Source organism: Neolamprologus brichardi, chromosome 3, assembly GCF_056152115.1.
Source record: "Neolamprologus brichardi isolate AB-2024 chromosome 3, ASM5615211v1, whole genome shotgun sequence".
Classification (NCBI taxonomy): domain Eukaryota; kingdom Metazoa; phylum Chordata; class Actinopteri; order Cichliformes; family Cichlidae; genus Neolamprologus; species Neolamprologus brichardi.
The window spans coordinates 21,147,488-21,164,281 of record NC_142106.1 but is presented as its reverse complement, the minus strand read 5'-3'; the positions used below and the strand labels follow the sequence as shown (position 1 = coordinate 21,164,281).

Below are 16,794 nucleotides of genomic sequence, written 5' to 3'. Positions count from 1 at the left end.
TGAATCCTGGGTTGTGCGAAATCTTACAAATAAACCCTAGACAAAGTGAATCTGTGAACTAAGGTGTAGGTCTGTTAGGTCATGTTGTGGTGATCCTCAGGTTGGGGGATGGGTGTTCACTGGAGTGCAAAATTAAAACCAATGAAAGATGGACAAGAAAAGTTCAAAACCATCAGGTGCTCAGTTTAGAAAAAAGAGAAGAAGAGCAGAAACGATCAAAGCGGGAGTGTTCCCCCATGTGTTTACTAGTTCTTTGACCTACAGCCCTGCAACTCTCCACAACTTCACACCACACAATTTATATTATTGTTATCAACAAGGCTTTGAATTATACTGGACGAGATCTGAAGACCTACAACAGTGTGGATGGTTCTCAGTATTTTGTGTTCCGATGAGAAATGCTGCAGTCATGGTCTCTGTCACTGCTCAGGTATTTATGTGATGAGAGGAGAAACTGATAGAATGACAGTTGGAACGAGTCTTTCTGCTTCTCGCTTATTTCCCCTCATATACTGTACAGAAAATATACACTTGTTGTATAAATGTTTACAAAGATGCTTTAAAAACATCTTCCTGTCTGTTTTTCCTCCGTTTTTGTTTTTGACTCTCTGGATACAGTGTACAGTTTATACACATATAAACAGTTTCATTTTAGTGTTTCATATAAACAGTGCAACATAGTACCAGACAAACAGTCCTTTATTAAAATCTATTTAAAAACAGCTGTTTTTAAATTCAGTTGGAGAATATTTAAACTGACAAAGGTTTAAAATTAATTACACACATTTATACACTGGAGAAGTAAAAACACCTTCGTCAACAAGAAAAAAAAAATCCTACTTTTTACATCTTATTTCTTTTGTCTTCACTTTTCTGTTACAATTCAGGATTGTGTTTTTCCACACAGAATAAAAACCAAATCTGAGATTGAAAAACAGTTTCTGATCAGTCGAGAAACATGTCTGTGAAGGTTCTCAGTCATCCAGGTCATCGTAGCAACTTTAAGAAGTCCAGACGCTTTTCTTTCCAAGCTCCTTAGATCAGTCAAGAAACACAGACTGTCATGAGTCGCTGTGTGGCAGTCAGGAGTTGGACCCAAAATGCAGGCACTCAGGCATGAGGTTTAAACACAAAAAACTCAGCTTTATTTGCTGGCAGGGAAAAGTCATTAAAAAAGCAGACTAGACTAGACTAGACTAAACAAAACTAAACTAAACTGGACACTCATAAACAAACCTCACAGTGATACACAGGGAGATCCACACAGCATGAGGGACAACACGACTCAGAGAAACACAGGGTTTAAATACACTGGGAAGTAACGAGGGGAATGAGACACAGAAGGAGAGCACAGCTGGGGGAAATCAGAACTGACGAGACAAGGAAGCGTAAACTGAACACACTGAGATAAGACAGAGACCTTCAAAGTAAAACAGGAAACACATAACACAGACTGAACAAAAGACACAGACTCACATGCAGGCACTACAACAGAGGGAACAGAGACGTGGGACGAGGGCAGACACAGACACTGACTGGACACGGGGATATAGCGGACAGGGGAGACAGCAACTAAGGATTACACAGAGACAAACCATAAGACATGACTCTAACAAAGAAACCAAAGCATAGAAATGATAAGATATAAACTCAAAACCCTGGGTCAACGACCCAGGCATCCTAACACAGACTGGAGGTCATCTATAAGTCAGACTGTTTTTACTGAATATGAAATGAAGAGAGATGTCTCCAAGGCCTCCAGTTACAACCTCCATAAGGTGCACTTGTGTCAGTAGTATTTAAAGCTACATTTAGATCAACACAAATTAATACATTTTTTTGGATCCAGAACCATTCGGATCAATTGTTATGAAAACTGGTCACATGGTGGTGATATCGCCTTTTTCCAGGAATTAATTGAAGTGAAATGTTACTTAATTTGCATAACAAGAGAGAGAAACACATATGTGTTGTTATGCAATGTAAGAAATTAAGCCTAAACACAAAATCTAAAGCCTGCAGCTCTCCTCATCACAAAGCCTAACTCATCAACATCTAAAATGTCTAAAATTTCTGTTCCAAGGATTTCATCCATCAGTCTAAACATTATTAAAATGTGTATAATGGAACAAATATAATAGTTGATAATAGTAATGCAACAGATTTTAAAGTAAAGTTCCTCTTTCCTATTTAAACTGTGACGCATAATAGAAACTGTTAAGTGCTCTTAAAAAATAGGCACCAAAGACAATAAGATGATTTTTTCAGGAGAATCAGTCTCATTCAACAACTCGGGGCTACAAACCAAGCCAATATATGTACAACGTATAGACAGTTTACCTGATATATTTAAGGTTCATAATATTAAAGTGAGAAAAAGTGTGAAATACTAATGTGAGAATATTTCTCTGCACAGTAAGTTCATTATTCTGAGTCAGCACAGAGGTGGATATTAGAGTTAAACTTCACTCTAAACCCAGCATATACAGGTTCAGTGAAGGTGGTGTTGAGGGTGTGCAGGTGGATCAGTTTATCAGAGGAGACACTGTAGAAGGACACAGTTCCTGCAGAACAGTCCACATACACTGCTACTTTGTGAGAGAGAGCTGAGGAGAGCAGAGGGATGGCTCTTGCTATGTAATTGTGACCTACATAGTAACCCCTGTCATCACTGCAGTAGAGGCTCCAGGATTGGTAAGTCCTTCCAAACCTGCTTTCATCCTCTTCTCCTTTCCTTCTGATTCCTCCATAAGTTACTGCAACATGAACCTCTCCACTCCACTCAACCTCCCAGTAACAGCGACCACTCAGACTGTTGGTACAGAGCAGCTGAGGCCAGTGATCAAACCTAAGATCATGATCAGGATACAGCTGATCTTCTTCCACATGTGTCACCTCCTTGTTGTCATCAGACAGTTTGAGGTTCTTGTGTGCTGTGTTTGAATCCAGCGTCAGATCACAGAAATCTAAAAGGGCCAATAAGACACAGTGCATATAGCAAATAATTAATTAGAGCCAATGTGTAACAGTAAATGTGGTCCTCATATTTTGTGATCCATTGCTTAAACATTCAAGGATGCAGGCAGTGTGATGATGAGTGTGAATGAGAAATAGAAAAAAAAAATCTTAAAATTCAAAATTATCAACAATAATTAATTGAAAAGAGAAGTGACTGGAATATATATGAACATATAACTATAATTATAGAGGCTTTGCATTCACATTCAGTTCACATGCATTCACGTCTAAGGTGCACCATCAACACAAAACACAAACATCAAAGTGATGTTATGTGATTTGATTATTTTCATTTTATGTGCACATCAAAATGAGCGTAAATATGTTGCTAGGCAACTACGAGTGCCACAGTTGTTTTACACTGATTTCTACACAGTGAAAATATCTCCTGTGGTGACAGGATTTTTAAAATGCTGATGGGTAAAAATATTCTCCTTGATAGTTTAGTGTTAACAGAGCCAAACTTTACATTTGCCTTTCAGTCAAAAAACAGGTCATCGTCAGAATCAGTCAGCATCAGCAGTGTATTTGATTTATGGGAAGATTTTTTCTGTTTTCATTCTCAAATCTGATCATCGGTATCTAATGCTAGTTAACACAGATGAATTACAACCTGACTCATGAAGCCAAATTCTGTTTAAAGTAGATCAATAATTTAATTAATCTAAACTCCCTCCCCCTCTGGTAACTTTGATTTTGCACCAAATATTATAAACTAATCACGAGGTTGGCGCTGTTACAGCTGTTCCTCTAGCCATGCCAATCTTACCACTAGCAAAATTATATCTGAATAGAAAATTCTAGTTGACTATGTGGCCACATTTCTTCACCAGATAATGAAGAAAGGGTTTAATTGGTTTTCACGTTAGTTTATGAAGAAGAAAAAACAGTATGCAAAACTTTGTGATGTTTTAAGAGTGTATCAAAAATGGGTTTTTAGTTGTGGAATTAAATAACTGAATTTTCTTTATAAAATATATGATAAAATATATTTAGCAGAGATACATATAACGTGTGAAAAAATGATGTAAATACAGCTAGTAAATCAAAAACACACTTACATTTTCTTAGACCTGGTCTCATCCACTGGACTCCTTGAGGCTCCACACTGAAATAAGCACATCATCTTTTAGTGTGAAAACATGGTCTTTATATTCTCTGATTCATCTCTTCTAGAGAAATAAGCTTGCACTTTATTTTATCTCACAATAAATTGAAAATGATCATAGTTTCTCATTTAGTTCTAAGGTTGGATTTTTGTTTTTATGTATCGTAAGCACATTTCTTTTGATTATCTGGTCTGTATTAGGTTCTTAAATGACCTAAATACAACCTGAGGACATTGAAGACGTGTAAAAAAAAAAGAGCCAAGATCCTGTATAAATAACACTGTATAAAACAGTGCACCCCTGTAGGATCACCTCAACAATGAGTAGGAATTGAATAACTTAAGAAGAATTCTTACTTTTTCACATGACTGTATCTGCACTACATGAAATGCAAGTACTTACTTCACTTTTATTTGAAACCAGGAAAGTCAAAATCCTGTTTCAAAGCTTACAGTAGTTCTGCAATTATTGGCATAAAGGTACACAGTAAGCTCCAGACTGAGAATAAATCTGGGAAGACAATCGAACCCTAAACATTGGCAAGGGAGGAAAATAAATCTGGTAAGGAGGGGACAATGAAACAGGGTTACATAATGTCATGATCCCTGGGTTTTACATCCAGAGTTTGGAGTTTTGGGAAGTTTGGGTTTTTTCTGGTCTTGAATTTTTGATTATTCTCCATATTCTGTATTGGTTTCATACTTTCTTGTAGCAGCATTTCTTGGTTTCAGTCTGGTTTATTTTCTGCCTCCCTGTGTTTCTGTCACTACAATAAACAATGTGCTTCAAATACTATTGTCTGTCTCTGTTAACATGTGTGAAGATGTTTCAGTTGCTTAGTTATTCAGTGCAACACAAAACAAATCAATATATAGAACAAAATATTTTGAGAAAAGACTGCTGTGTTCAGGCTTTAAGTTATTTGGGTCTGAGTCTATTTCTGTCTTTGTCACTGTTGCCCCAGTATTGGTGGGGGAAAACCTCAAAGTCTGGTTGGCTTTCATGGTTTCTGGGAGTTTGTGATATCCAGTTTCTCCTCCACACCATTAAACAAAGCTAGAAGCTGGTGAAGAATTAGCTGGTATTTTCAGTTTATTAAAAAAAAAAAAAAAAAACCTTTCATGCATCAATTATGACAATCTATTTTTTATTCATCTTTAGGGATGAAAAAAAAATTTGAACTTAATTTTTTTTTAAACATGTACATTAAACGTAGTTTTTTTTTTTACTTAGGTGGACAACATATGTATACTTGCACAGAAATCACAACATTGGACACTGATGTGTCCAGTGTTGTGGTTTATGCGCCAGTATACCATCAACACTGACACAAATAAAAGAAAATAGCCTTTGAATAGCTGTCCACAGTTGTGACCACTATATGTGAAAGGGTTAAAAGTGTGTGAGTGTGAGTGAATGAATAGTGGAATTGTAAAGCACTTTGGGTGCCTAGAAAAGCGCTATATAAATGCAATCCATTATTATTATTAATAATAATAATAATAATAATAAAAACATTTTTTAACTTTTGTTGGCTAATTGTGACCAGTCACAACATAACTGTCACATTGTCCTCCCAACCCATTGTTCCTTCAGCGGGCTGGTTTCAGCCATTATGCAAATGTACTGTTTATAAGATTTGGGGAAACCTGCAGTCAGCTGAGACTGAAGAAGTCACTTGGATGAGTGACGAAACGTTTCTCCCACAAAACGCTACGTCCAGATGAACAGAATCAACTTTTGGAGATTGTCCAATACCTTTCAAAATCTGAGCAAACATATCACCCTGTGCAACCTCTAAACTCACTCTGAGTCTTTCTCCTGTTGTTTATGAGATGTTTCTACCAGAAGTGTCAGTGGGAATAATGGAGCAGGAGGCAACAGGGCAGGGAAGCATGAGCATCATGGAAAGTCTTTCATTCATCATCATGTGAATATGCTGAAGATATTGTCTTCAAAGTCAGCTGTGTGTGGTGAGTTCATTGAGAGAACATGTGTGTACAGCTTGTCTCTTGCTTCTACAATCTAACACAGATATTTTTGTACTTATTTTAACCATGGATATATTTCCTTCTGAGTGTACTGTGACTGTATAATTGCAAATATAAATTGACTTTTTGTTTATTTGAAATGGCAAAAAGAGTCAAATGTCAACCTTTCAAAGTTAATTGCCCCTCCAGTTCATTTGGACTGCTGCCGACCCTGTCATATAGTCCTGGGGCTTCGATCCAGTGTTTGTGTTTGGACTCTAAGTTCTGAATGATCTTTATTATTCTCATACTTTTATAATTGAAAGTTTTTAGGGTAGGCGTCTTTGATTTAGTGCTCCTGGGTTTCTTCATTATTTATTATGCAGTTGTGCTTATTTTTATTTCTGCTCTTTCATATTCCTGGTTATAGTAATTGTTTATTTTGATTCCTAGAGTTTCAGTTTGTTCCCTGCTTTCCCTTTCACTCCTTGAGTCTCTGTCTTTGTGTTTGTATTCTTCTGTCTCCATGTTTGTCTACCTTTCTGTCTCGGTCAGGTTCATGTGTCTCTGTCACAGTCAGTATACTCTTAATTCCTGTTTTATTTTGCCAGTTCCTCATCTCATGTGTGTTTGCTTCCTGTCTCATCAATTAGTTTCTGTTTAGCTGTGTTCCCCGGGTGTGCCCACACCCACAGATGACTTCTTTGTGAAAATGGAAATCCTGGCGCCTCGCCTGACTAAAAACAGGGAGGTATGGCTGTGACTGTGTGGAGCACAAAGGACATGGGGTACACAACAGGAAGCAGCAAAAAAAAAAAAACCAAAACCCTGTGTCACAGACCCAGAACCATCACAAAGGCACCTGTCATAACTGGGGTTAAACAAATCAAAAACTCAAAATATTTGCTCTTTCTTACAATATGTTGGAGAAAAAATATATTTCCAGTTGTATTTCCTGTTTTCCTACCAGAGTATTTCCAGTTTCACATGTGGATCCTTCTTTTGATCAGACAAAAGCTTCATTCCTGAGTCTCCTGGATGATTATAGCTCAAGTCCAGCTCTTTCAAATAGGAGGGATTGGAGCGCACAGCTGTGTCCAGAGAGGTGAAGCCTGTTCCTGTGATCTGAGAGCCTGACAGCCTTCAAACACATACAACATGTCACATCATTGTAATGAACTGCTCTGAATTTGATGATGTACATGCAGTCGAACTAACAGATTCTGATTCCAGTTAAAGTTGTTAAAAACACACTAACTGGCTTTTCTGTACTCAAATTTAAAAAACAACAAAAAACATAATTACTTTCTGTCTTTTTTACTATGATGGACACGTTCTCATCCAAAAACGTAACATACCGATGCTATGTGACAATTCGTCTGTATGTTACACATTCGAAAACATGAGAACCGTTTGGAATAAATCTACACATGTACATTTATTTTACTTTCTCATCATCAATTGATTTGGAAAACACTATCTGATACAACTGAGGTTGTGGTTAAGATTAGGGGTAAGGTTAGGGTTAGGGCTGGAATACACAGCTGGATCGTGTGTTACCTATGGCAGCGTCATTATGTTGGATTACATCCACAATCTGGAGCGTATCATAGGGACGTGGAAGGTTACCTTTCGCGTTACTATGAGATGCCTCTCGATGTGACAAAAGGTCGGTATATTACGCATTGAGAGTGAGAACGGTCTTGATGGACAGTCATAAATAAAGTTATATTTTTTGGAGTTGTGTGTGTTTAACTTCTACTCTACTGTACTCTTTCAGAGCTTACACCAGAAGAGAAACAACATCTTAAAATCTATAAAATAATGACATCCATCCATCCATTCACTTCCCCTTATCCTTTCCAGGGTCGCGGGGGGCGCTGGAGCCTATCCCAGCTGTCATAGGGCGAGAGGCGGGGTACAAAATAATGACAGTTGTTGTGAAATACCCACATTTTCTTAAACAAAGAATCAGCTAACCTGAGAGTTTCCAGCATACACTGTGGACTCCCAAGTCCAACACAAAGCAGCTTGACTCCTGAGTCCTGGAGGTTGTTGTTACTCATATCCAGCTCTCTCAGTCTGGAGGACTGAGAACTTAGAATTGAGGAAAGAGCCTCACAGCTTCTCTCGGTGAGGTTACAGCCACCCAACCTGGAAACGTGAATATCAGAGAACTTTCCAGACTCTTAAAAGAAGCACTTTAAAGTAATCTCTTGAAAGGCTTAAACTGGATACTTACTGGGCTTTCTTGCAGGCTTTGACCACTGGCAGCAGCTGCAGAAGAGCGTCTTCTGAAGCTGAATATTTCCTCAAATCAAATTCATCCAGATCTGCTTCTGATGACAGTAGGATGAAGATCAGAGCTGACCACTGAGCAGGAGAGAGATTAACTTTAGACAGATGTCCTGAACTCAGGTGATGCTGGACCTCCTTCACTATAGAGTCATCATTCAGTTCATTCAAACAGTGGAGCAGATTGATGCTTTTCTCTGGAGAGAAAGTATCATTCATCCTTTCTTTAACATACTTGACCATATCCTGATTTATGTGTGAGCTGATTCCTTTTTGTGTGTGGAGGCCTTGTAGGAGATCCTGATTGGTCTGCAGTGAAAGACCAAGGAGGAAGCGAAGAAACAAGTCCAGATGTCCATTTGGACTTTGTAAGGCCTTGTTCACAGCACTCTGGTAGAACTGTCTTACTAAAAACTCATTAATCTGCACTGAGGCCATTTGTTCCTCTTCCAGCAGGTTGATACCAGAGTTGGTGAATGTCAGATGGACATGAAGAGCAGATAAAAACTCCTGAATGCTCAGATGGACAAAACAGTACACCTTCTCTTGGTATAGTCCTCCCTCCTCTTTAAAGATCTGTGTAAACACTCCTGAGTACACTGAGGCTTCTCTGACATTAATGCCACACTCTGTCAGGTCTGATTCATAGAAGATCAGGTTTCCTTTATGCATTTGCTCAAAAGCCAGTTTCCCCAGTGCTTCAATCATCTTCCTGTTCTCTGGACTCCAGAGAGTATCTGTCTCAGCTCCTCCATCATGCTTGATGTTCTTCACTTTGGTCTGAACCACCAGGAAGTGAATGTACATCTCAGTCAGTGTCTTGGGCAGCTGTCCTCCAGCCTGTTTGGTTTTTAACACATTCTCTAGAACTGTAGCAGTGATCCAGCAGAAGATTGGGATGTGACACATGATGTGGAGGCTTCGTGATGTCTTGATGTGAGAGATTATGGTGTTGGCCTCTTCCTTGTCTCTGAGTCTCTTCCTGAAGTACTCTTCCTTCTTTGGGTCACTGAACCCTCTGATCTCTGTAACCATGTCTATATAGTCAGCAGGGATCTGATTGGCTGCTGCAGGTCGTGTGGTTATCCAGATGTGAGCAGAAGGAAGCAACTTTCCCATGATGAGGTTTGTCAGCAGCACATCCACTGATGTGGACTCTGTAACATCAGTGAGGATCTCAGTGATGTGGAAGTTCAGAGGAAGTCGACACTCATCCAGACCATCAAAGATGAAGACAACTTTGAACTTTTTAAAGTTACAGATTCCTGTTTCCTTGGTTTCAGTGAAGAAGTGATGAATAAGTCCCACTAAGCTGAACTTTTTATCCTTCAGTAAATTCAGCTCTTTGAATGGGAATGGAAAAATGAACTGGATGTCCTGGTTGGTCTTGTCTTCAGCCCAGTCCAAAGTGAACTTTTGTGTCAGGAATGTTTTCCCGATGCCAGCCACTCCTTTGGTCAGAACTGTTCTGATTGGTTTATCTCTTTCAGTCGAAGCTTTAAAGATGTCTTCACACCTGATTGTTGTTTCTGGTCTGTTTCGTTTCCAGGAGAACATTTCAATCTGTCTGACCTCATGTTCAGTGTTGACCTCTCTGGTCTCTCCCTCTGTGATGTAGAGGTCTGTGTAGATCTCATTCAGATTGGTTGCGTTTCCTGGTTTAGCAATCCCCTCAAACACACACTCAAACTTCTTCTTTAGGTTAGACTTAAGCTCACACCTACAACCTGAATAAGGGTTTTCTAAGCAAAAAAAGAGAAATTCAAGTATAAATGTTAGTGTATAATTTCTTTTATAAAAGTATCGTAAGAGTGTTATATATTTTTATTAACCCTTTAAAGCCGGTCAGAGCGGGCACACTCTGTTTTGCATAACTATTTTAAAATCCCCGAGCTCTGCAACCACATAAACTAGCGCAATAATTTTTCTTGCATATGAAACCGGAGGAGTTTTACTTACATCTTATGCCATCAGCTTGTCCTAAGTCATGGTTTCCTTCCACATATAGCTTTGCAAAAACAGCATAAAAAGCGCTTGCAGCAACAAAAAACATAATATTCCAGAAACACGCTTTACCGATCCGATCAGCTGTTTGTAACACTTCCTACATCCATCAGCATGAACTATCACATGTCCTCAATGTCCTGCCTGAAACCGGAAGTGACGTCATTTTGCAGAAATGTAGTTTTTTACCAACAGGGCCTCATAAGCCTATACTGGTGTTTTTAAAAGTTATGTTTGACTTTATGACTTTCTGTGTCGTTTCTGGGATGCTTAGAACTCATATTGCACTGCTGGAAATAGATTTTATTTATTTTGATGCATATGCTGTTTTTTTTTTGCAAATTTGCATTATAATATTTATTTTCATTTTTTTGCAGTATATAAAAATTGGTGTATTTCAAAAATAAAACTATGAAGACACTCAAAATAAATTTCCTGTGGTGGGAAACTATTTTGTGCAACTTTTTTGTATTTACAGTTTTGAGGGATAAGCCTCTTACATTTCTCTAACTAGAAATATATGTTAAAACAAAACAAAAACGATTTTAAAATTTTTTTGTAGTTTATTGCACTTTTTTTGCTATGTATGTAATTACTATGCACTTAATGCAGACATATTATTAAAATTTGGGCTATAATGGTTGTATTGATGTCTAGCAACTTGAAATGCTCCCACAAATGGCACTACAACATGTAAAAATATAATATAAGCTCTGGCGGGCTTGGTTCTATGGTAGGTCTTAAAGGGTTAAAGTACTGAATATACAGGACACACAACAGTTCTGTCCTCCTAAATGGTGCATTTATGAAAAGAAATCCTCTTACTGCTCTCCAGACAGGCAGCCAGATCTTCCAGTTTCATCGTCCTCAGGAAATAAACTGTGATCTGCAGAAGTGCCTCTCCAATGATCCTCCTCTGCTCCTCGTCTTCACTGTCCAATATTTTCTCATCTTCTCTCTGACTTTCAGAGGATTCTGCATTTAGATAATTTTGCATTTTCTTTAGCTCATTCTTCACAAAAGTGACAATGTTGTCCTCCAACCCCTGAAACAGAATGAATGACAAATGAACAAATTTCCTCAAGTGAAGGTAATGCTTTGGCTTTATTTCTATTTAAACTGTAGTTCTAGTGAAAGCAGCTTACTTTTATCTACTTTTTGATTTAAGCTGTGTAGTACAAAAATAAATAAATAAATGTTTCACATATACAGACCATAAATATTTGTCCCAGGTCAGTTTTATGTTGCGGGGCATGATGGGGGCAGGAGACATCTGAGCCAGACTGAACAACTCTGTGGAGACAACGTGAAGAATCAAAGCTTAGACTTTGTGTGTCTGTCTTATAAAGGTCTTAAATTAACCTATTTATGTTCATCTCGAGCTCTCTTTTTAAAATTTGGACTCTACTAGAGTACCATTGCATGAGTAACAGTGCAGGCCTTCAATTCATCCTCTGTCTGACCAGCAGGTGGATTCTTCACTCACAGTGCTTGAAATAACAATATAAAGGCCATTCTCTCTTCATCTTTCATACCACCATAAATATCAAAGGGAAAAATGTCTAATTTGTTTTGTTTGACATAGTTGTTTCTTAATTTTTCATTGTAAAAAACTTTGTAGACCTGATTTTGAAAAGTACTATAAAACATGACTATAAACAAAAGCTGACTATTGAATAATTTTAGTATTAAAATAAGACTTTTCTTTGATACTCAAGAATAATAATCACATACTAATTTTTTATCAGTAGTGTTCCTACAAAGAGAAAGATCAAGGTCATGTTGATATCATGTATAGATTACAGTGATACACTGAATTCATCTTTCAGACAGAAAATGATTTCCTTCTATTCCAAGTCTTACTTTAAGTTACCATTTTATCACCAGTTCAACAGACTGGAGTAAGGAAACACGTCAGCTTTAACTCCTATTAGGCATCATTTAATCTTACTTCTCAACAGCAGGGGATCCACTTCCTTTGAAGACAACGATGGCTTCCTTTGATCGATCACTCTTTACAGACACACATCTGGGTTCAGTTTCAAGTTCAGGTTCAGGGACATCTGGTTTATGATGTGTCCTGGTAAACAGAAACAATGACCATCAAGGAGAAAAATACACTTTTCAATCTTCAGTTTTATTAACTACTGGGCAAGATATGAGGCATTTATAAATATCTTGTAGTCTTTCCAATCCAATGTGGAAATAACTAAAAGAAGTCAGCAGGCCTATAGTTTCAAGCTCATAACAGGGAATGATTGTTCTTCTCTTTAGCCTGTTGGGCTTCTGGATCTCTTTTTCAGACACAGTTTAATGAAGTCAAGTAGAAGCTCTGAGATGATCTTGAAGACCAAATTTAAAAACTATGAGTAGTAATTCTGTCATCGTCTTTAATGTTTGCTGTGGTAGTGTGTAAACTGTGTTTCCTTTAGAGAAGCTACATGTGATTTTTTTTTATTTACACTGACCTCACATTTTAGACAAAAATGGTTTTCATCTATTTTTTAGCTTTAATTTAAGGTGTAATTGAAACAAAAGCAGTTTTTAGGTTTTCCTTACTGCAGATATGTAATGTATGGAAATAATCATATCTTACTTATGTGCAGCGGAGGATTTTCTTCTTTTAACTTCAGTGGGATATAATTTTGAACTCTTCCTCTTCATTCTACCCTTCGTCTTCCTCGTGCTGTGTCCAGGTTTAGGACCAGAGGAATCTGATCTGAGGAATGTGGACAATCAGTTTTAATTTATGTTTTTGTTGTTGTTGTTGTTGATTTTTGCTTTTTCTTTACTCTTCAGCTACAACAGCTGCTAGACAAATGGTTATATCTTACTCATCATCTGAAGGAGGTCCACTTCCTTGGAAAACAACGATGGCTTCCTTTGACCGATCACTCTTCACAGACACACAGCTGAGTTCAGGTTCCTGTTCAGTCTCCAGGGTTTCTGGTCTTTGATGGATCCTGGCAGGCAGAAAAGGAGACCATCAGGGATGGAAATTACCTTTACAGTCTTCAGCTGCAGGATATGCTGCACAAACTATTTACAACAAGAAGAAAAAAACACTGGGTCTATATAGTTTACAGCTCTTCACACTAAATTATTTTGGTTCACTTCAGTCTTTTCTGGTTTCCAGGAAGACTTCAGACATCTGTTTTCATCTGTTTTTGTTGGTGCTTAACTGGATGAAATCTATGATCTGAAACAGATCACATAAATCTATGGATGTTAGAGGACAGCTTATAATGGCCGTGAAGACTAAAGGCAGGCAGGTGTTCTTTGGATCTAAAAACAAGACTATTAAAATAATCAGCACCTCTAGATTTATAATATAGGTTATATGGCACTTGTGTATCATAAACACATCAGTCCAATATTTACTGCAGTCTTTTGAAATGATTTCACATTGATGCTGCTTTTATAGTGAAGCGTTTTGATAAGGACGTAAAAAACACTTTCTTTTCTCTTTAAATAAAATTTCATAATGAGGCAGATCAGGGGAAATGTTGTACATTGTAAATATTAATCTAGTAAAAAAATAAATAAATAAAAAAATAAAATATATATATATATATAATAAAGGCATCTTAATCTGTAAGAAAAAATAAGCTTTAGTTTCAAACCATCATACAGTAAAGCTTTCTGTGAGACTGTATGAATAAATAACACTTATACTAAAAAGGAAAGAATTAATACAGACAAATGTAATGTGTGGTGTTGAGTGTCATACCTTTCCATTTTGGCCAAATCCTGCAGTCACCTGATCAAAGAGAGAAACAAGTTTTAATCTGGTTTTGTTTCTGTTGATGTGTTCTGTTTATTTGTTTGTTTCTAATTAGGTTGTGGTGTATTCAATAATATGGATACTCTGATACATAGATATAAAGTGCCAGCGCTTTAAAGAGCTTTTACAGATGTTTATGGGCAATTCCATAAGTGATTAAATTCATAAGTGGTTAAAAAAAAATCCAGAAGAAAATACTGTGGAAAAATAAAGTAATAGGCCTACATAAAATTAATTTAATTTAAAATAGTACATTGTACTGTATTATTAAATAAAAGAAAATGATCCAGAGCGGCTGGATCACACACTCCACAAACTCCGGGCTGAGGCAAAGCAGAAGACTTTGGTCTGAATCTCAACACGTGAAATTATTTTAGGGAAAAGTGGACGGTGAAAAACAGTAAAAAGAAACTCATCACCCTGAGCATCTGTGATAATGTTATGTGTAACTTTCACGTCCTTTTTTGCTTAATTCAACAAAATGCATTAAGCAGTTACAGCAGCATGGCTCAGAGTCACAGCTGTGTTCCAGACCCACTGAAAAGATCTTGGCACATATGAAATATGGAACAAAGGAGACTCCGATCAATAACATAATTTAATTAGATTTAAAATGTTCCTTAAATGCTAATTACTGCATTTAAACACAGAGAGCCCTAATTGACTTCTTATTTTTTACTACCTTAACTTACTTCCATGTTTCATGTAGTGCATTTTTACTGCTGTCTACTGCTTGTTTTTGTCCCTGGGGAGATGGCGGCGTCCTTTTAGTTTCACTTTCGTTATTTATCAAACTACGCAGATATAATCAGGATGTTCGTAACCCAGTGAATCCAAATAATAATAGGAAACAAAGAAGACTAAGCCTTCAAAGACGAGTGAAAATGTGCGACATAAACTGGAAATCGAGTTTATTTCGATAAATTCGCAACAAAGACGCATCAGCAGTTTATTTGGTTACAATAACAGTCCAGTCGCCTTTTTTCCCCAAGCTCTTTACGGTAACATGACCCGGATGACTGAGAACAATAATATAAATAATATAAAACCGCATAAATGTAATCTGTGCGTTAATAAAGTTAATTGTATAGCTTGAAGAAAGGAAAACAAACTCTGAAGAAGAAGAGAGAAAAACCTAGGACACCGTAAAACGACACGAGTGCAGCCGATTAGCATGAAGGTTTACGGTGTACAACTTTACCTCCAATTAACGGTGCAGAATTTAATCCAGAAACCACCGATAATGCAGAAACGGTCCAGCTGAACAGAAACGTTAACGGACCGCCCTGAGAAAACACAGGAATACACCTCCTTTTCAGGAAGCAGTGTGACCCAACATGGCAGCTCGCTCTGAACGTAAATTCATATCAGTTTCAGCCAGCTTTTTATGGTCGTTATAAAGACGCAGAAGCACTAAGCCGCGGTCAGCTCTATGTCACGCCCTCCAGCTTAACCAGAAAAAAATTCTGGTAGCTTAATTTAAGTGTGACCTGTAAGCACTTACGAGGTTATGACTTTTATAGAAGAATGACACATTTCTTCAGAACTGAACTGAAAGTCCTCAGTTAGATTTTATCTAGCGTCAGTGTTTGTAGCATGCTAACCTGATATGTCTGCTAAGGTCAGTAATTTTGCACCAACATCTGACCAAAAAGACTGGAACATTTACTTAGATTTGTTTTTCTTTAAGGAAAAACTTAATTCATGTCCAGTTAACTTCCCTTAAATACTTTAAATTTTGTTTATGTAGTGGTGCTGTTGTCATTGTGCTGATCCTCCTTTATAAAATAAATAACACTGTGGATGTTGTATCTTTAAGTAAGGACCATCATTTAGTTCTTTTATTGAACTTTGAATCTGTCTCCACAGATGTGTCCTGCAGGCAGCATCTTGATACTTGACTTGGACCATCATGTCTCACCATATGTTCCAGGTCTCAGAGTTGTGTCATGTAGTTCAAAGTTAAGACCGGATTTAAAACAAGAACAAAAGTGAAGCAACAGGAACAAACATGAGGTTCCTCCAACCGTCCAATCAGAGAGGCAGAAAACTGAAGCTTGTGCTCAGCTCAACATCACGATTTATCCTGCAGGACTTCTCTCTGACAGTTTGTAAGTTCCTTTTGAGCACCTTGTGCCATCTACTGACATGTTTGAATATTGCACTGGTGTAATGAACAGTGTTGGGTAAGTTACTTTAAAATAGTAACTTAGTTACATTACTAGTTACTTCTATCAAAAGTAACTCAGTTACTCCAAGTTACTCGTTACTTTCAAAGTAACTAGTTACTAGGGAAAGTAACTTTGGTTTTACTCAGAATTCTCTTGTTAATGTGTTGCTTCCACAACTTTGCCAGTCTTCTAGCTTGCTTACTTGCCACAAGTGCACTGTGCCACCTACCAATAGAAAGGAAAAGATAATGTGCATATTTCCACGAGAGAAATCTCACGCCTGGACCATCATTGACTGCTGCCATGATTTTAGCCTATGTCACAGCGTCATGTGCGCCTTTTACATTCAACACAAAAACTGCAGTCGTGGTGCTTTGATTGTACTCAGAACTCAGAAATTCTGCCTTCTGAATAGGAAGATGTAGGTAACACCAGACTGCAGA

The 16,794-nt window shown here is 37.5% G+C and overlaps 1 protein-coding gene across 1 annotated transcript; it reads right to left on the bottom strand.

Moving 5' to 3' along the window:
- Nucleotides 1–1,204: 1,204 nt before the first annotated feature.
- Nucleotides 1,205–15,584, bottom strand: LOC102785197 (NLR family CARD domain-containing protein 3-like). The gene is made up of 12 exons (XM_087833927.1): nt 15,382–15,584; nt 14,127–14,156; nt 13,231–13,359; nt 12,993–13,115; nt 12,348–12,476; nt 11,611–11,689; nt 11,222–11,441; nt 8,340–10,134; nt 8,078–8,251; nt 7,065–7,238; nt 4,080–4,126; nt 1,205–2,966 (listed from the first exon to the last, which is right to left on the bottom strand). Exons 2-12 carry the CDS (start codon nt 14,132–14,134, stop codon nt 2,425–2,427), a joined length of 3,420 nt encoding a protein of 1,139 aa, XP_087690053.1. The 5' UTR covers nt 14,135–14,156; nt 15,382–15,584; the 3' UTR covers nt 1,205–2,424.
- Nucleotides 15,585–16,794: the final 1,210 nt, after the last annotated feature.

What these genes read in the sequence shown, in the direction of transcription:
- LOC102785197 (XM_087833927.1), bottom strand. An exon ending in GGACCTCCTTCAGATGATGA is followed by an intron (nt 13,116 to 13,230) that starts GTAAGATATAAC and finishes CACATTCCTCAG; the next exon opens with ATCAGATTCCTCTGGTCCTA. An exon ending in GTGAAACTGGAAATACTCTG is followed by an intron (nt 4,127 to 7,064) that starts GTAGGAAAACAG and finishes TGCTTATTTCAG; the next exon opens with TGTGGAGCCTCAAGGAGTCC.